The 20,337-nt window shown below is 42.3% G+C and overlaps 1 protein-coding gene across 5 annotated transcripts in view; it reads left to right on the top strand.

The window, feature by feature from the left end:
• The window catches only part of PTH2R (parathyroid hormone 2 receptor), a 159,664-nt gene that overhangs the window by 123,774 nt on the left and 15,553 nt on the right, over positions 1-20,337 (top strand). For all 5 annotated transcript variants that reach the window (XM_039493538.1, XM_039493540.1, XM_039493537.1 and 2 more), the window contains one exon: positions 15,721-15,787. In XM_039493538.1, coding sequence (XP_039349472.1) covers positions 15,721-15,787 — 67 coding nt within the window. The remainder of the gene's footprint in view (positions 1-15,720; positions 15,788-20,337) is intronic.

The following is a 20,337-nucleotide window of genomic DNA, read 5'->3' on the forward strand; positions in this document are numbered from 1 at the left end:
TACTGAAGTCCTCAAATCATGATTTAAAGACTTTGAGTTCCCATTTACATAGTTTAAACCTGCAAGTGACCCAGGCCCCATGCTGCAGGGACAGGCAAAAAATCCCAGGGTCTCTGCCAATCTGATCCAGGGGAAATTCCTTCCTGACCCCAAATATGGTGATCAGTTGGACACTGAGCGAGACCCAATGGCCAGGCACCTGAGAAAGAATTCTCTGTAGTAACTTGGAGCCCGCCCCATCTAGTGTCCCGTCACCAGCTGTTGGAGATAGTTGCTGCTAGCAGTCGCAGAATGGTGTAACAGAGCTAGGAGCAGAACACACAACACTTTAGATGATCTGTGCCCTTAAGGGATCGCTCCAGGATCAGCAGTTTGGAAAGGTGGCTTTCAGCCACCTTTTTCTCACCCTCTCCTTAGATGCTCTGAGCATGAGTCCAGGGAAGTGCAGAATTTGGTCTGAAAATGTGTACGACAGAAGCTGCTGTGTTACGCCTGCATTGAAATCACTGGGAAAGGGGCTTTCAGGCAGCATACATGGCATGGTAACTATGCCACCCATGGAGAAGACGTAATATCTCACCACCACCCCCGGTTCCCACCTAGCTCTGCTAGCTGGTGCACAGTGATGGCAGTAGGACCACGTCCCTAAATTCTGCATACCCTTCTCCCCACACGGCAGCCAGCATCTGTGAGGATCCCGGAAGGGGAGCTGGGCATGTGCTCATCAGATACATTGTGGCTGGTTCATGAACATAGAGACCAGATGGGAGGGGAAAGGTGCCCTGCATCCTTTCCTTGTGCATCCACACGAGGGCCAAGCAGCCAGACCGTGATGAGGGTTTTAACTGAGGCACCTTAAAGGACATATATAAAAGTCCCCCCCTGCAAATCAACAGTGGAACTCTGGTTTTACAATAAAACATACAAACAATAAAAAAAACCCATCTTAGAACCTTCTTTCCATTGTATGATGAGATTCATTGCACTTAAAGTCTGTGGTAAGGAAGAAAGCAGTGAAATCTATGGTGGCTAATGAAAAACATCATCGCTGAGGAGAGACAGCTGTACCTCTACAGGAAACAAAGGGTAGCTGCTCCTTTAATGTAGAAGATGTCTATGAAGCTTTGATGTGAAAATCCTATAAAGAAGCCACTATTCCCATTCCTGCCGGCAATTGCAAGCGTTATATTCAGGCTTGACCACTAGAGGGCTGCTGTTTTGCAAGGGCACAGCATGAGTCACCAAACCTAAGTGGCGATGTGACCCCATGTGCCAGGTCACAATGCTCGGAGTGCAGTTTCTGTGGGTGCATTCTGAACCCATGTTTAAGCCTCTCCCTGCCACTTTCCTTCATGCAACACACCAAGGTGGGAAAAAAAATGCCTTTGAAACCTGAATTATGGACCCAGCTGTCACAGAGTAAAATATTCCAAAGACGTACAGGGCCTGATCTTCGGTCCCCAGATAGGACCAGATTTGGTGCATGTGCAAGTGAGCATCTAATTTGCATGCCCCTCTCTGGAGGAGCCTACACAAATCTCTGATTTGCCCTGGCGTAATTATTTTATTGAATTCCATGACTGGATTTATTGGTATATTTCCACTAATAGGTTGCAGATCTCTCAAGGCATCAAGATAATCTTATGTGTAGTTCTGGGGTGGAACCAGCAGTCGTGGTACATAGGTACCAGTGACATAGGGAAGAGTAGGAGAGACGTCCTGGCAGCCAAATTTAGGCTGCTAGGAAAGAGACTGAAATCCAGGACCTCTGTGGTAGCATTCTCAGTTCCACGTGCAGGGCCAGGTAGGCAGGCAGAGCTTCAGAGTCTCAATGCGTGGATGAGACAATGGTGTAGAGAGGAGGGGTGTAGATTTATTAGGAACTGGGGAAACTTTTTTGGAATAGGGGAAGCCTATACAGGACGGATGGGCTCCACCTAAACCAAAGTGGATCCAGACTGCTGGCACTTAACATTAAAAAGGTTGCAGAGCAGTTTTTAGACTAAGAGATGGGGGAAAGCCGATTGCTGCAGCGGAGCGTGTGGATCAGACAGAGACTTCTCTTAGAGGAGAGTCTATTGCTAGAGATTCTCTAGGTTCTAGTCAAGAGGAGAGGATGGAAGAGGATAAGGTTTGGGCCATATCAGATGAGAAACATTCACATAAAAAAGAAGCTGACACATCAGAAAAGAGCAGACAAATAAACAGTGACAGGTTTTTAAAGTGCTTGTACACAAATGCTAGAAGTCTAAAAAATAATATGGGTGAACTAGAGTGCCTCGTGTTAAAGGAGGATATTGATATAATAGGCATCACAGAAACCTGGTGGAGTGGGGACAATCAATGGGACACAATCATTCCAGGGTACCAAATATATCAGAAGGACAGAACAGGTCATGCAGGATCGGGAGGGGGGGGGAGTGGCATTATACGTGAAAGAAAATGTAGAATCAAATGAAGTAAAAATCGTAAATGAATCCACATCTTCCATAGACTCTCTATGGATAGTAATTCCATGCTCTAATAAGAACATAACAGCAGGGATCTATTATCGATCACCTGACCAGGACAATGATAGTGACGATGAAATGCTAAGAGAGATTAGAGGGGCTATCAAAATAAAGAACTTGATAATAGTGGGGGATTTCAATTATCCCCATATTGACTGGGAACATGTCACCTCAGGACAAAATGCAGAGACAAAATTTCTCGATACTTTAAATGACTGCTTCTTAGAGCAGCTGATACGGGAACCCACAAGGGGAGAGGCAATTCTCGATTTAGTCCTGAGTGGAGTGCAGGATCTGGTCCAAGAGGTAACTATAACAGGACCGCTTGGAAATAGTGACCATAATATAACAACATTTAACATTCCTGGGGTGGGAAGAACACCTCAATATTGTGGCATTTAATTTCAGAAAGGGGAACTATGCAAAAATGAGGAGGTTATTTAAACAGAAATTAAAAGGTACAGTGACTAGAGTGAAATCCCTGCAAGCTTCATGGACACTTTTCAAAAACATCATAATAGAGGCCCAACTTAAATGTATACCTCCAAATTAAAAAACACAGTAAAAGAACTAAAAAAGAGCCACTGTGTCTTAACAACCGTGTAAAAGAAGCAGTGAGAGATAAAAAGGCATCTTTTAAAAAGTGGAAGTCAAATCCTAGTGAGATAAATAGAAAGGAGCATAAACACTGCCAAATTAAGTGTAAAAATGTAATAAGAAATGCTAAAAAGGAGTTTGAAGAACAGCTAGCCAAAAACTCCAAAGGTAATAACAAAATGTTTTTTAAGTAGAAGCAGGAAGCCTGCTAAACAATCAGTTGGGCCCCTGGCCGACCGAGATACAAAAGGAGCACTTAAAGACGTAAAGTAATTGCGGAGAAACTAAATTAATTATTTGCTTCAGTCTTCACAACTGAGGATGTTAGGGAGATTCCCAAACCTGAGCTGTCCTTAATAGGTGACAAATCTGAGGAATAGTCACAGATTGAAGTGTCACTTGAGGAGATTTTGGAATTAATTGATAAACTTAACAGTAACAAGTCATCGGGACCAGATGGCATTCACCCATGAGTTCGGAAAGAACTCAAATGTGAAATTGTGGAACTATTAACTGTGGTTTGTAACCTGTCCTTTAAATTGGCTTCTGTATCCAATGACTGGAAGATAGCTAATATAATGCCGATATTTAAAAAGGTCTCTAGAGTTGATCCCAGCAATTACAGACCAGTAAGTCTAACGTCAGTACCGGGCAAATTAGTTGAAACAATAGTAAAGAATAAAATTGTCAGACGCATAGAAGAACATAACTTGTTGGGCAAAAGTCAACATGGTTTCTGTAAAGGGAAATCATGTCCTACTAATCTTTGAAGGGGTCAACAAACATGTGGGCAAAGGGGATACAGTGGACATGGCGTACTCTAGATTTTAGCCTTTGACAAGGTCCTTCACCAAAGGCTCTTACGTAAATTAAGTTGTTATGAGATAAGAGGGAAAATCCTTTCATAGATTGAGAACTGGTTAAAAGACAGGGAACAAAGAGTAGGAATAAATGGTCAATTCTCAGAATGGAGAGGGGTAACTAGTGGTGTTCCTCAGTCCTAGGACCAATCCTATTTAACTTATTCATAAATGATCTGGAGAAAGGGGTAAACAGTGAGGTGGCAAAGTTTGCAGATGATACTAAACTGCTCGAGATAGTTAAGACCAAAGCAGACTGTGAAGAACTTCAAAAAGATCTCACAAAACTAAGTGATTGGGCAACAAAATGGCAAATGAAATTTAATGTGGATAAATGTAAAGTAATGCACATTGGAAAAATAACCCCAACTATACAAACAATATTATGGGAGCTAATTTAGCTACAACTAATCAGGAAAGAGATCTTGGAGTCATTGTGGATAGTTCTCTGATGACGTCCATGCAGTTTGCAGCGGCAGTCAAAAAAGCAAACAGGATGTTAGGAATCATTAAAAAAGGGATAGAGAATAAGATGGAGAATGTCTTATTGCCCTTATATAAATCCATGGTATGCCCATATCTTGAATACTGCGTACAGATGTGGTGTCCTCATCTCAAAAAAGATATACTGGCATTAGAAAAAGTTCAGAAAAGGGCAACTAAAATGATTAGGGGTTTGGAACGGGTCCCATATGAGGAGAGATTAAAGAGGCTAGGACTTTTCAGCTTGGAAAAGAGGAGACTAAGGGGGGATATGATAGAGGTATATAAAATCATGAGTGGTGTGGGGAAAGTGAATAAGGAAAAGTTATTTAATTGTTCCCATAATATAAGAACTAGGGGCTACCAAATGAAATTAATGGGCAGCAGATTTAAAACACAGCGCACAATCAGTGGAACTCCTTGACTGAGGAGGTTGTGAAGGCTAGGACTATAACAGGGTTTAAAAGACAACTGGATAAATTCATGGAGGTTAAGTCCATTAATGGCTATTAGCCAGGATGGGTAAGGAATGGTGTCCCTAGCCTCTGTTTGTCAGAGGGTGGAGATGGATGGCAGGAGAGAGATCACTTGATCATTGCCTGTTAGGTTCACTCCCTCTGGGGCACCTGGTATTGGCCACAGTCAGTAGACAGGATACTGGGCTGGATGGACCTTTGGTCTGACTCAGTATGGCCGTTCTTATGTTCTTAATAGAGCTTCTGTCTAGGAGTATTGGGCCAAAAATATTGAAACCTGGATACTTCAAAGCCCATATTTAGGTATGTAAATAAATGATCTGCTCATTCAGCAGCCTGCTCTTCTGTTGGAACTGTTTTTTTTTTTTTTTTATAAATTGTATCATGCACCTGTTGATATATTTCCAAAGGTGCTCAAGCACTCACCCCTCAGACTGCTGTCAGTGGGACGTACAGATGCTCAGCACCGTCTGTTTGCCAGAAGCTGGGAATGGGCGACAGGGGATAGAGCATTCTGTTCATTCCCTCTCGGGCACCTGGAATTGGCTGCTGTTGGAAAACGGGCTACTGGGCTAGATGGACCTTTGGTCTGACCCAGTATGGCCGTTCTTATGTTCTTAACCTTTGAATGTACAGTCTTTGGAACAGCTTGGGATAGATATGGTCAACTAATGAAAATCATGAACACTTATATTGTGGTGTTCTTCTTATGAAAGCAAGGAGAGCTTATAAACCACCATTACAATACTTCTGGTCTTTTCTCTGTGCATGCACCACAAAAGTCAGAGGCTGTTTATTCAGCTGCAGCATGCAGCTCTCCCTTCTGCTGCTCAGCCACAGAACTCTGCACTCCAGTGTGAAATGCCACCCTTTGACTTCTCCAAATGTCTCCCATGCTTTGGCACAACAGTAGCAAATTACTCTACGCATACGGGAACTTTCCTTACAGATTCTTTACCCCATCATGGTGCTATATAGGGATAATGGGGGAAGGGGGAGACGAGAAGCATTTCACCACGTTTCTTTTTCAATTCAAAAGTTTGTCCAACTCAATTTTTTTTTATTTCAAAATTTGAAATTTCAGTGAAATTGAAAAAATGCTGATCAGCCCACGTGCTCTGTTATTTTGAGTGAAAGAAAACTAAAGGAAGGCACCAATTTTTCTGTAAGTTGCTCAGTTTCCTTATAGTGGGAGGAACAATATAGGTTATTCCATTTTGATCTTTGGCAGAGGATGCTGGTGAAGTTTCTTTTGAAGTGTCGCTCACTACCAGCATCGTTTTCACCTAGGATGTCACCATTTATCTTTTCTTGCAAGGCTGATCCAGGATTTTTTTGTTTTCTTTTCAGTAAATACTAGATTGAGTATCTGAAAGTTTCTCTCTCCCACATTCTGACTCACAGCAATCACTTCATCCACTCAAAATTGTTAGCAAGTAGCTCTGACTACTGTTAAAAAGCAAAACATAACCTAGTAATTCTCCACTGGCAGGTATTGGAAGGTATGTCAATTTCCATAGATAGCTTGAGAGTTCTTTTACTAAGCAAGGAGAGATTGTGATCCCTGTTGCACTAATGTATCCGTGGAGTCACCCTGCTGATGGAGTTATTCCAGAGGTACCCCTATGCAGTGGAGAACAGCATCTGGCCCAGAGTATCTTGTGTTACCTCTGGATTTACTTGAGTCAGAGATTTTATTTCAATGTGCTTTGAATTTGGCCATCCAGTCTTCATTAGCAGATGGCATTCTCATCACAATTCCTCTGCTTCAGTATCACTGACGTTGGCCATTGGGATGTTTTGTCACGGCGTCCAGAACTGTAAGCCACTGTATTACCCTCTGCCTCAGCAAGAGAAAGCTTTACAGGAGCTTAAACTGTGTGTCAGCAGTTTGTCTACCTCCCCAGCAAACTCCTTGAGACTCTGCCAGTCTCAGCCTGGCATTGTGGGTTACTGTCTAGTTCCCAACCCCCCTGGAAGAGCAGTATCCGGCCCCTAACATTGGACACACACAAACTACCAAGTCCACTGCCTCCAGAGAGAGAGTGCACACCCCAGCCTGTTAATTTAGCAGAGGACCTGCACTTTAATACACCGCCCTGAGATGATTTATGCTAAAACCAAGCAAAGGTTTATTAATAAAGAACGGTGATTTAAGTGATAGTAACCAAGGATAATAGAAACAGACAATGGTTACAAGTAAAACACGCTTGCCCATGTCTACAACATAGCGGATCACAATCGTGGTTTCAGGCAATTTCTCACTGAGTCATTTCTCATCCTCCTCAACCCACATGTCTGTGGGATTCCATCTTTCACAGATTCAAAGAGCACAGGTCTCTTGGTCCCTTAAATGATGGATAACCAGAATGTCTTAGTTGTCTTTAGGCCTTCAGAGCCTGGGGTTCAGACTCCAGTCACGCTCTTTTGTTTTCCAGCAAGCTGGGGCCCTTTTCCTGCTGGTTTGATTACTCTGTTTATGTCTTTTGCTTGTAATCAGGCCATGCTGTTTTCTCCTTCACCTATTAGCTTGATGACTCTGTTTACCACAGAGGCAAATGGCTCGCAAAGCTTGATGCTGGCGGACCGGTCCATATACCTTCCTTTCTCTAGGACAAACCTGCTTATCATCTCTGCTTGGATTGCTTGGACTCAACGTATTTCACACAAGAATATTAATGACCAGAGTGTCACCAGTTTCCATATGATAGCTTACAAGATACTCTTTAGGTAAATATTATGACAAAAGGGTGTTATGCATAGTGAGTTTGTCAGGCATGATAACCATTGTAGTTACCGACGGTGAACACTTTGCCAGTGGATATTGAGGGACTCATAGAGTCAATAACCATATGGCCCTTGCAGTCCCTTCTAACCCTATCGTTCTATGATTCAGACTGGCTGCGATTCAGACAATGCTGCCTAGCAGAGCTTAAGCAAAGAATGAAGAGGGAGAACACTCAACACAATGAAGGTTTCCCTATTCCTTGTTTAGGAAGGCAGCATTCCTGGAAGGAAATACGGGCTGAGATCTTTTACTAACTCATATCTCTTATGAAGTGGGAAGACTCTGGAGGCAAAGGCTAAGGGCTTATCCATGTGTCGAGTTAGTGCACAGCAAGTTGGGGTGTAAATCTACTGCACACTAGCTTTCTGCACACTAGGGGCTTGGCTACACTTGCTAGTTAGAGCACATTAAAGCAGCCCCGGGCACCCTAGCTCACTACCCCGTCCACACTGGCAAGGCACATAGAGTGCTCTGAATCCAGGGCTAGAGCGCTCCTGGTACTCCACCTCGCTGAGAAGATTAACACTTGGTGCGCATTGGCTGAAACCCCCTGGCATCAGTGTCAACAAGGCATTGCATTACTGCACTCTGATCAGCCTCCGGAAACATCCCATAATCCCCTTAAGTCAAGTGGCCACTCTTCTCACTCTTTTGGAATTACTGCAGGCATGCCGATATGCCCTTTGAAAGCTCTGTTTCTGAAAGCCGGCGTGCTTATCTGCTCTGAGACAAAGCAACCATTACTGTGGAATGCCATGTGGGAGAGAGAGAGAGGGGCAAAGGGGAGGAGTCTATTGCTGTCTGAACCTACAAGACAGCATGCTGACATGCTCTCAGCCCCCCAGAAACCCACTCTCTCTCTCCCCCCACATACACACAATACACTCCCTGTCACACCCCACTCCCTCATTTGAAAAACACGTTGCAGCCACTTGCATGCTGGGATAGCTACCACAATGCACTGCTCTCTGTGGCCATTGCAAGAGCTGCTAATGTGGCCACACCAGTGTGCTGTCAGCTGTCAGTGTGGACACACTGCAGCGCTTTCCCTACTGCGCTCTACGAAGGCTGGTTTAACTCAAAGCGCTGTACATCTGCAAGTGTAGCCCTACCCTAAGTCACCATGCGGACCCTGCTTCTTTGCAGTAAACGCACTCATGTCAAAGGTAACTAGGGAGCTTTTCGTGTGTGGTAGCAGGTTCTCAGGACCAGTTAGTTCATGGAAGGCTAGTGCGCTGTCGATTTACACCCCAACTTGCTGTGCACTAACTCTCCATATAGACAAGCCCTAAAACAAAGTCCCCCGTATCCTATTATCATGTCACTTTGAGACAAGATGAATACAAATTGGTGATACTTTAAAAAAAAATCAGATTTTTAAATATTTAAATCCAGGTTTATTTTTAAAAAATAAACCTGTTTACACTGAAATTTCAAATTGACAATCTATGTTAAGGCCTAAATTTATTCTAATCTATTAAAATAAAATACAAAAACTATTAAACGGTACAAATTTTCTGCCTAGTTTTTAAGAAAGTCAAACCTTGAACTGCTTGAAGTCACTGCCTAAGCACTTGAAAGAAGTGTGTTTTGAAGTGTTAACTCAGCTTTTGACAGCAGTTAAACCCTTTCTGCCAGTGCAAAGAGAATATTTCTCCATTTCAGTTTATTCATCTAATTCAGTTCAATGACTAGTTCATTCAAGGTTAAGAAACCGATTGGGAGTTGAAAAAGCAAGCAATATTGTTTTCCTCTTGCAATCTATGAATAAAAAAGAAGGTGTGGGAGAGAGAGATCTACTAGTACTAAAATCAAGAAGGACATGGTGACCAGAAACAAGCCGTTCAATTAATTAACTATGGATAATACCTCCTTTGTTTAATAAAGCAGTTAGTGTTAAATGCAAAATGTGCTTTGACAAACTTTTTCTTATGTATCCAACACGTTTAAGGTAGTTTTATTTAGTAAAAAAAAAGTGTGCATTTTTAATCAGATTTTAATTTCCATCTAATTAAAACTTTACACGGATCATAAATAAAAATTAATCATCTAGTAAGTAAAAGATGCATCATTCACCATTTTGTAACTGATAAAAAATAGAAAAACTAAGACTCTGAATAAATTAAGCTATATAATTGCTTCAGTAAATGTCTGTAGATATTGTATATCCTGCTGGTTACCAAAAAGAAGCAACAAATGTAACATAACGGCTACATTTAATTGCAGATAACATGTTTTAATGGTTACCAATGACCATCTTTCTTTATGAAAATAACTGAAAAGTACAAATTGATTATTTGATCCGTTATCTTTCTAGGTACTGAAGTTAAACTGAAGGGTCTGAAATTTCCCAGGTTGTCTTTATTCCCCTTTTTATAGATTGGCACTATATTTGCCATCTTCCAGTCCTCTGAACTCTCTCCCATCTTCCATGAGTTTTTGAAGATAATCATGAAATGGCTCAGAAATCTCCTCAGTCAGCTCCTTGAGTAATCTAAGATGTATTTCATCAGGCCCTGCTGACTTGAAGACATCTAACTTGTCTAAGTAATTTTTAACTTGTTCTTTCCCTATTTTAGCTTTAGCTCCTATCTCATTTTCACTGGTGTTTGTTATGTTACATGTCCAGTTGCTACTAACCTTTCTGGTAAAAACTGAAACAAAAAGGTCATTTAGTTTTAATATGGAGATATATCTATCTCATAGAACTGGAAGGGACCTTGAAAGGTCCTTGAGTCCAGTCCCCTGCCTTCAAAGCAGGCCCATGTACTGTCCCTAACAGATTTTTGCCCCACATCCCTAAATGGCCCCCTCAAGGATTGACCTCACAATCCTGAGTTTAGCAGGCCAATGCTCAAACCACTGAGCTATCCCTCCTGCCTTCTGCTGTTATTTCCACATTTTCTTTTATTGTCTCCCCACCCACATCGAGTAATGGGCCTACTCTGTCCTTGGTCTTCCTCTTGCTTCTAATGTATTTGTAGAATGTTTTCTTATTACTCTTTTATGTCTCTAGCTAGTTTAATCTCATTTTGGGCACTGGCCTTTCTAATTCTGTCCCTACATGCTTGAATTGTTTGTTTATATTCATCCTTTGTAATTTGACCTAGTTTCCAATTTTTGTAGGACTCTTTTTTGATTTTCAGATCATTGAAGATCTCCTGGTTAAGCCAGAGTGGTCTCTGGCCATACTTCCTGTCTTTCCTACACAGTGGGATAGTTTGCTCTTGTTCCCTTTATAGTATCTCTTTGAAAAACTGCCAATTTGATTGGGCCTTGAGTTAGTCTCTTCCTGTTCGGAATCTTCCAGCTATTTCTTATGTTGAAAAATCATCATCAGTGAAGTCCATTGGTATGAAATGGAGAGCATTACACTATGCTAATGGGAGAGCAGGATGGGATTTTTGTCAATAATATGGCTTTTCTTTGGAAAATGCTGATTCATCTAAACCGAAACAGTTCACAGGAAGGAGTCCGTTTTGATAAATGTCTTCTTTCAAAAAAAAATTCCAAGTTGGCACAATGACCTGTTTTGATATTTTTAAAAGAACATTTCTGAGTTTTAGTTCAAAATGACTTTGTTTCAAAATTTAAGCTTACTGTAGTTTTTAAAAGAGTTAAAATAAAAAAAATTTTTTTTGAAACTAAACTATTTGATGGATCCAAACTGATCGAATGATTGATTTTGTGATTGTTGGCTAACAAACATTTTCAAGATTTTGACTTTTCATTCTGAGTCAGGATGGGGAAAAAAAATCTCAAAAGATTTCCTAGGATGAAAAAACCATTTATCACCCAGCTCTAGTTAGCAGTATAATAGTATATATTTCTTTCCCCTCATGTAGTATAGTTTAGTGTAACAAAGTATATCTACTCAACCTAAATGTACAGAAAATCAAAACTATTGCCACCTATCACAGTGGCTTGTGTGCGCATTCGCTCTACCTCTGTCCGTCTGTCAGAAAGGAGAAAATCACCCTAAAAATTCAGACTAAAAATAAGGTGCACATTTTTAACAGTGAGGATAATTAGTCATTGGAACAATTTAAGGATGAGGTTGATTCTCCAGCACTTGAAGTCATTAAATCAAGACTGGAGCCCAGATCCTCAATGGTATTTAGGCACCTAACTCCTGATGATTTAAAAGGGAATTAGGTCCCTAACTACTTTTTAGGAGCTGGGCCTGGACGTACCTCTAAGGGTATGTCAAGATTACCCGCCAGATCGGCGGGTAGCGATCGATTCATCGGGGATCGATATATCGCATCTCATCTAGACTTGATATATCAATCCCCGAATGCGCTCCCATCGACTCTGGAACTCCACCAGGGTGAGCAGCGGTAGTGGAGTTGACGAGGGGATACATCAAATTCAACTACGCTATTCCCGTAGCTGAAGTTGTGTATCTTACATCAAACCCTCCCCCCCACCCCATGTAGACCAGGCCTAAAAGATGTACTATCATTTAAATAGAATATGTGGTCTTGATGCAGAACTCATTGGGTGAAATTCTCTGGGCTGTGTAATGCAGGAGGTCAGACTAGATCATAATGGTCCCTTCTGGCCTTTAAATCTGTGTATCGTTTTTTTTTTTAACAGTTTGTCTAAATTCAAACAGCCTTTGCAAAATAAACATACTTTCCCAGTAGAGTAAGTGGCCAGAAGAAATCAAGTACAATATTTTATTAATAAAAACAGTAGTGCTCTTTGTTACACGCCATATATTCTTGCCTGATTTCTTGCCATTCGTGGGTATTCCACAAATTTGCCATCAGAACATAACCTATTCTGCAACATGATTCATTGCCAGATTGACAGCCCCAGAGACTGAAAGGCCTTTATCAAACTGGTGTGGTTAAGGCTCTTGTCATGTCACCATGATTAAACTCTGAGCTGAGGGAGCCCCCACCCCGATGGGTGAGTCAGTTCTTGCCCTCGCTGCTGAGTCTTCCAGTAAAGATGTCAATTGCTCGGGTGGTTTTTGTGATATGGGCATCTGCCAACTTGAAATTGGCTGGAGACCATCAACTGACTTCACAGAGGTCATTCAACAGCACTCAAAAGGAACCAGCTTCCAGTAGCTGTTGCTCATCTTGTTCAGTTGGTGACTTCAGTCTCTAGGGCTGTCCGTCTGGCTCCTTTCAATAGAGCTACCTTCCTTACTGAAAGAAACAAACTATTAAAGACTATAAAGTACTCCACATAAGTTGTGTAGGCACAGGCATTTAGAAGGAACGCTACTGGTGTTTAAACCCCCACTATGAGCAGTGTCATAGGTCTCACCCCCACTTAGAGCTGTTGGGTTCCAAAATGGGGACCTGCATTGGCTCTCCTAAACTAAAATCCTAGTTTAGAGCTGGTAAAAGCTGCCACCACCCAATAATGTACGTGTATTGGGACACAGTCCTTCCCCAAAATCCTTGGGGATCCCAAGAGCCCCAAATCCATGGAGTTCTTACACCCAGGAGAAATAAACCATTCCCCCCTGCTTCCTTCCCCCTCCCTTTTCCTAGGAGAGATACCGGAATCCAACTACAGAGGGATGCCTCCCTCCTCCCCTTTCCCTGAGAATCCACCCAAGGAAAGATCAACCAAGTCCTTTACAGAAAAGATTTATTAAAGAATAAAAAGAAAGTAACTGTTTCTGTAACCAAGATGGAACAAGACACAGGGTCTAAACTTATCAATCTCTGGAGAGAATTCCCCCTCCTTTCTTTCTCAGTAAAAGCAATAACAATACAGAATTAAAAAAATTCTATAGCAAAACACAGAATTGCAAATACAGAAATAAAAGTATAAGAATACTAGTTCCTTGCTAATACTCACTAGCTTGAATAGAAGAATTTATTGCAGAAACCTGGGAGGACTTGATTAAGATGTCTGGACTCCCTCAACTCCCAAGAGAGACTCTTTTTTTAAAAAAAAAAAGAACAGGAAAAAAACTTCCCTCCACAGAGATTTGAAAATATCTTGTCCCTCATTGGTCCTCTGGTCAGGTGTCCACAGGTACTGCTTGTTAACCCTTTACAGGTAGAAAAAAAACCTTAACCCTTAACTAACTGTTTATGACAAGCAGCAAATAGCCTCCAGCCAGTTCCCACTCTTCTGGCTTTTTTTTAATTGAAAATCCCATTCTTTTTAAATATCTATTTTGCAAGCTGATCACCCACATGTGGGCTGAACAGCAGGTGATGTAAATCAGCATTACTCCATTGAAGTCAGTGGTTCAACACAGCTTGACGCTAGTTGAAGCTCTGTTCTAAGGGTGAGGCCCCTGCCCTGCCCAAGGAGTGGGGAGACCTGCGTTCAAGGCCCCGCTTTGCCATTGGCGTTCTGTGCAACTGTGGAACAGTCAGTTAGTCTCTTTGTGCTTCATTTCCCTATCCAGCAAATGTAGATAATAGCACTTCCCTGCCTCAGTGGGCTGTTGTGAGGATAAATGCATTAGACTGTGAGGTGCTCCGATGTGACAGCCATGGGCACTGGACAATGCAATTACGGTTGGGGTGGTGCTCTGATGAAAATTCAAAGGCGTTTCAGCTGTGCTAGCCACTGTCAATTAAGTCAGTTATTCCAGCTGAAAAATAGCGATGCAGACACCACAAATGATGTATTTTGGGTGTGTTTGCTTTGCATTTGACCCTTTATATGCAATGTAGCTTCATACTAAAACGTTGCTTATTGTACAGGGGCTGAAACCATGTCCAGCATGCCGATCAGTTGATATTCTTTCATGTCTCTGTGTGGGTGTGATATTGCAGACATTATTTTGTCAACAACAGGAAGAAAATAAGTCCTTTAGAGAGCAGAAGGCGCTGTTGACAAGCCTGAAGGGCTAAGAGTCTCATACAGAGTAAGACAGAAAATGATTGTGATGGTCAGACAACACATACGCCCATTCAGCGGGAAGCGAGCTCATAAAATTGCCCTAAAACAAGGCCTGATGTTGCTTAAGACTTGCCACTCCAGGCCCATCACTACTTGTAAATGGATGCACCCGTGCTTTGCAATTCATATGCATTATTTACTAACCACGGGCTAGATTGTGACCCCCTAACTCAGCCTGGTGGGCACTTAGTCATACCGGGGCCCATTGACGTCAATGGGCCAATGGGTGTGTGTAAGCACGCCCCGGCAGGGAAAAAAAGTTCACAATTTATCCCTAAACTGACACGTTAGTCCTGTAAAACCAATGGTATCTGCATTTAGCAAGTAGTGGCATGGCCTCTATCGTCAACATGATTGCAGCTACAGCTGACCCAACTGTAGCATTTGTGATAAAGTATGTACATTGCTCTAGAGTAGCTAAACAGCTGTAATGCCTACATTTATATAAAGAAAACATGCAGCAGGAGGTACAGGATCGCATTGTTTTGGCTTATGTTTTTGTAGAGACAAACTCTGATTCCCTGTACCCTCATCATTAGTCATCAAAGCCCTGCATGTTTGTCTAATATGGCCATCTAGGTTGTATCGGTAAGTCTTGTTTTCGCTTCCACTCTCTGTCACTGATCTATAAGCCAAGCACATTTTTTGGCATCAGTCTGAAGCTTGAACTTATGGCTGACATGCTTTTCCTGCTTAAAAACCACGTCTCCAGTCAACGTTCATGAAAGATGCTGTCTTGACAGCACTGATGAATGACCCCTTCTGTGCAACCACTACTGTCTCAACTGTGCTCCGGCGGGATCAGCTCTTGAGCAGAGCTTTCAATCTCCTTGTCCTTTCACTCTGTGATTGCCAGCAATTAGTCCCAGTGCTGGGGCAATTGTTTTGATGGTGATGATGTGGCCGGTTTTGTTGGTCTTTTCATAGACTGATAGCCTAGTGCGGACTTTTTCTTTTGGGTGACTGAAAATGGCGGCCCATTCTTCTACATGCTTCCAAAATGAACATGACCCATTCTAGCCAATGGGGAAAAAACAAAACTTAAAAATCCCCACAAGCCTTTGATTGTTTGTTGCTGTTGTCATTAGTTTAACTCTAGATATTTGTTGATATCACAGATGCTGGGAGCTCAGTGCCGGCGCTATCAAATGGATTTACCAAGCACCGATATTAGCAGCCATCGGGGTAGGTTTTATACATGCAATGTAGAGTAAATGGTTTATTGATCATCTGATTATTTTTTTTAAAAACACTGTAGCTTTTCTGTAAGAGATACAGGTTCTGAAGTGAGAGTGGGGCGGGGGAGGGTGGCCCGAGGAGCAGGTTACCTTAGGCTCTAAACTAACCTGGGGGATCTATCAGAAAAAGTGACTCAAGAAATGAAGTCGATCAAGGTTAAGCTTTCCCTAGCGATGGATGAATGAAGAGTCAGAGGTTAGATGCCGTTCAGATAAACACTCTAAATTTTGGATCCTTTTCCTAATTATTGAACTCTCTCGAGTCTACAAAATTGGCTGGAACTTGCCTGCAGACAGATGTTCTCATGGAATTTCCAGTGCTTCCTGTCCAGGCCAGGAATAACATAAGAACAGCCTTTGCGTCAGGATTTAATCACTTCCTTTATTGGTCCCATCCAGAAGTGTAGCAAAGGGTGACAATGAAAAGCAATTGAAAAATAAAGTTAATCCAACATTTTGTTTTTGAACCTCAGGAGGACAGTTTAGGGCAATAGTTCTAATGGCTTCTTTTTTTTTAGTTCCAGACTGAGAACACTTTGTTTATGATAGCAAATAAAAATGGTCTTATTCAATGGTAGGCTAAGGGTTACCTTTTCAAAATCACTGACGTCCCATTTTCAAAAGCGACATCGTTCCTTGGGAGAGTTAGTGGAAAGCTGGGGTGTAAATCTACAGCACACTAGTCTGCTGTGCTCAAAGGAGCTTTTGGTGTGCGGTAGCAAGGTCCACGTAGACAGTTAGTGCATGCTGGGCTTGTGCACTGTAGTTTCACACCCCGGTTTGCCACACCCTAGCTCTCAGTGTTGACAAGTCGTACGTCCCCATGGAAAGATCAATAGAACTTAGGTGCCTAAGCGCCCAGGTCACTTTTGAAAATGGGACTTAGGTGCTTTCCAAAATGTTACCCTGAATCATTGTGTGTGAAAGGTGAAAAGGAAGATTCACATTGCACACAGCCCTTCATGCATCCGAATATTTGCACACCTGCCCTACAGGGAGAGGGTACGCTTAGAAATCAAAGCCTACCACCTAATATTGTAGTGAAAGAAACTCCAGAATGCAGCCCTGTTATCAAAGATCTACAGTACGTGGCTGCTTTTATTCACCACACTAAAATTAATCTGTCGTACACCATTTCCTCATCCTTTGCTACAGTTTTGCAACCAAGGGAGGGGAGAGATGGGTCATTGGTGGTACCTCCCTATTCAGTGGGTACACGTCTTCCTTGCCTTGCCAAGGAGGCACCAACCTCTCACAGCCGCACTCTCTAACCTGACCCTGCACCCCTAATCCTGGCTCTGCATGAAGGGAAAGCCTGGGGTGAGGGAGATCGGCAGGGAAAGAGCTGGAGAGCAAGCCTGAGCCTGCCCCACACTCACCTGGCAGCGGCAGCTTCTGTCCTGCTTTACTGAGCCACCCCACTGCTGCGACCTGGTGCACAGGTCTGCAGTACCATTCGTGATGACCAGCAGGGCCATATTTGAGTGAGCGGCGTTGTGACATGCACACGACTCTGTGTACCATGTTGTGATGCCTGGAGCAGGGACCCGGGCCCAGCCCTGTGTGTCAGGAGCCAACCCTGCCTTGTGAGTGCAGGGCAGGCTCCTTTTCCAGCCCCGTTTGAAAAGGGGGCACATGTACATCTGAAGGCTGCCGGGGAGGAGTGGTCCCTTCTCCCCCCCCAAAAAATTAGCTTTTCTCTCTTAAGTGTTGATACTTCTCACAATATAGAGAAAAGCGCGTTTCAGTGTCGCAGGCAAGAGGCTTTTTGTTTAAGATAAATAAATCCTCGGCATTTTTGTTATAAATTGGCTATTATTTTAGGCAATGACAACTCGTCCTTCACTAACTTACCGACATAATACCATACTACAGCAGCAGCTGTCACCACATTGCGCGGTGCAGGCAATAGCTTGACAGAAAAGCAGGAAAGGGAGGAAAGACATAATGGGCAGCACTGATGTTTCATAACCGATATTGGAAATGAAAGATCCTCTTTGTAGTTTCAATCCCAGTGCCCATTTTCTCGTCCTGAATTTTAGCTCTTTAACATTTCGTGTTAAAGGGAATGTCTGAAAAGCACAGCCTGGGGCAAGGCAGATCGGAAAGTGATGTGTGGCTCCAGGGGCCCAATCATGCTGCTCTTCCATGTGTGAAACCCTCATTAAAACTACCGCAAGCTTGGTATGAAGGTAGAGTCTTCAGAAGGGATAGTGCTAATGGGGCCATACTTTTGCTTTTGGAATTGTAGCGCTTGTATCCACAATGGCCCAAGTCCGTGGCAGCCTTGCCCAACCCAAGTACTGTATTGTCCACTAGTCTTTGTGACTGTAACTTGGCACGCAAATAATAAACATAATACTAATATGGCAGCTGGACCTGCCAAGTTTCATGCATCTCATGTGATTAATCTCATGTCTATATTTATATAAAATCAATACGTCATAAATATCATTCATGCGCTGTATATGGCCCAATTTTTGACACACGTGACAATAATCACTTGAACAATTTATTCAAATACGGAAGTAAAAAGACTGTCATTTACCAATGCATAGGGAAAACAAGCCTCCATTATCCTACTAATTAATCTGGCCCATAAAATAAATATTATATTTATACAGAATGCATCTGTACACTCCCCTGACATAACTTAAAAATACATACAAAATTATTCCAAAAAAGAGCAGCAATGCAATCCAGTATAACTCACCATCAGCAATCCCAGCATATTAAAAACATAAATACCCTTTCCCCACCAATATTCACTAAAGATTACTAGTATCAGAGGGGTAGCCATGTTAGTCTGGCTCTGTAAAAGCAGCAAAGAGTCCTGTGGCACCTTATAGACTAACAGACATATTGGAGTATAAGCTTTCATGGGTGAATACCCACTTCGTCAGATGCATAAAGATTACTACTGATCCTCCTGGCATGCTGCAAAGTTAGAGTTGGTTGGACAATTTATGGTGGGGGGAGACACGGAGGAGGGCAGTGTCAAAAATGGCTTTTTAGAAAATTGGAAAACGTTGTGACATTTTTTTCTCCCAAATGGTCCTGGTGTTTTGAACAACCGTAGAAAACAAAAATATAGGGGTTTTATTTAAGTTTTTGAGATTTGATTTACCATTCTTCCTGTTGGCAACATGGGAAAGGGGGGGAAATGGGAAAAAGGAAAAATAAAAAAAATAAAAAACCCAAACGAAAAATGTTCTATAAAAATGTTAAAGAAAAAATTTGGAATTTGTTCCTTTTCTACCCCAGCAGAACAAATAACACCGTGATAGTTTCATGATCACTTTTTGATCATCTCAACTGATCAGATTTGGTCTGGTTTGGACCGTTGAGTTGGGATTGAATTCCAAAGCCACGAGGCCAGAGAACACTCAGCCAATAGCCCCTTCTTATTTATGCCAGCATAGCTTTAACTTCAACACCTCTGCTGAGCTCATCTATATACTGTGCAGAGCTTGATGTGACACCTTAAAAACACATGAAAATTGGATTTTTTTAAAGGGCTGCTGCATACTGAATTTTCATTGTGCATCAGCCTAACCTGTCAAAGATGCTTCTGTAACCAGGACACGCATCCTTACCCAGTTAATTTTGTTTGCTTCAGCAGAAGCAAAAAAAAAAAAATCTTTGGAGAGCGTTTTCTTCTTCTGTTATATTTACATTTACATCCTCCTCCGTTTCAAGACACACTTATTTCTGCAGCCTCATCTTCATAAAAATTCACTATTAATGGCTGCAGCACTGCAGCTATAGCCAGAATCTCTTGTCTTAAGAGAGGTATTGCAATAAATGATCAAATTTGTCCAGACATTAAGATCTACTTTTCAGAATCACCTGTGATTTAAAGCTTTTAGATGGCTCATTGGAATGTGCTTGAGTCTAGGTACTAGAGATGGCCCCTCGTTATTAGCCGCTTCTGCACTGGACACCAAGCTTTTTTACTGTGATCAAAATGACACTTTGATGGGTTTCCAGAGCTATGCCTTTACTGGGCTCAAGACAGATTTGTAGTAAACTCAGTGTTATGACAGGTTGGTACAGGAGATCTGGATTCCAAGCCAGCTTGCTTCCCAAATGAGAATGAGCATGGCAGTTTCAACTTGATTGTCAGCATCACAGAACTGTGGGATTGAGACCCCAGGATAGTGGAAGAGGTTTGAAAGGTGAGGACTAGATGCATTGAGAGAATGTCTGAGGAATTCATAGAATATCAGGGTTGGAAGGGACCTCAGGAGGTCATCTAGTCCAACCCCCTGCTCAAAGCAGGGCCAATCCCCAGACGGGTTTTTTAACCCTGGTTCCCTAAATGGCCCCTTCAAGGACTGAGCTCACAGCCCTGGGTTTAGCAGGCCAATGCTCAAACCACTGAGCTATCCCTCCCCCTGCATGGTATGTGCTAGTCCTGCATTTAGCAAGCTACTATCTCTCATGCCAAAATAGCAGTGAAAATGTGACGACACAGACCCCACTACCTACTCAGGA

The sequence above is a fragment of the Mauremys reevesii genome, linkage group 11, assembly GCF_016161935.1.
Source record: "Mauremys reevesii isolate NIE-2019 linkage group 11, ASM1616193v1, whole genome shotgun sequence".
NCBI lineage: Eukaryota > Metazoa > Chordata > Testudines > Geoemydidae > Mauremys > Mauremys reevesii.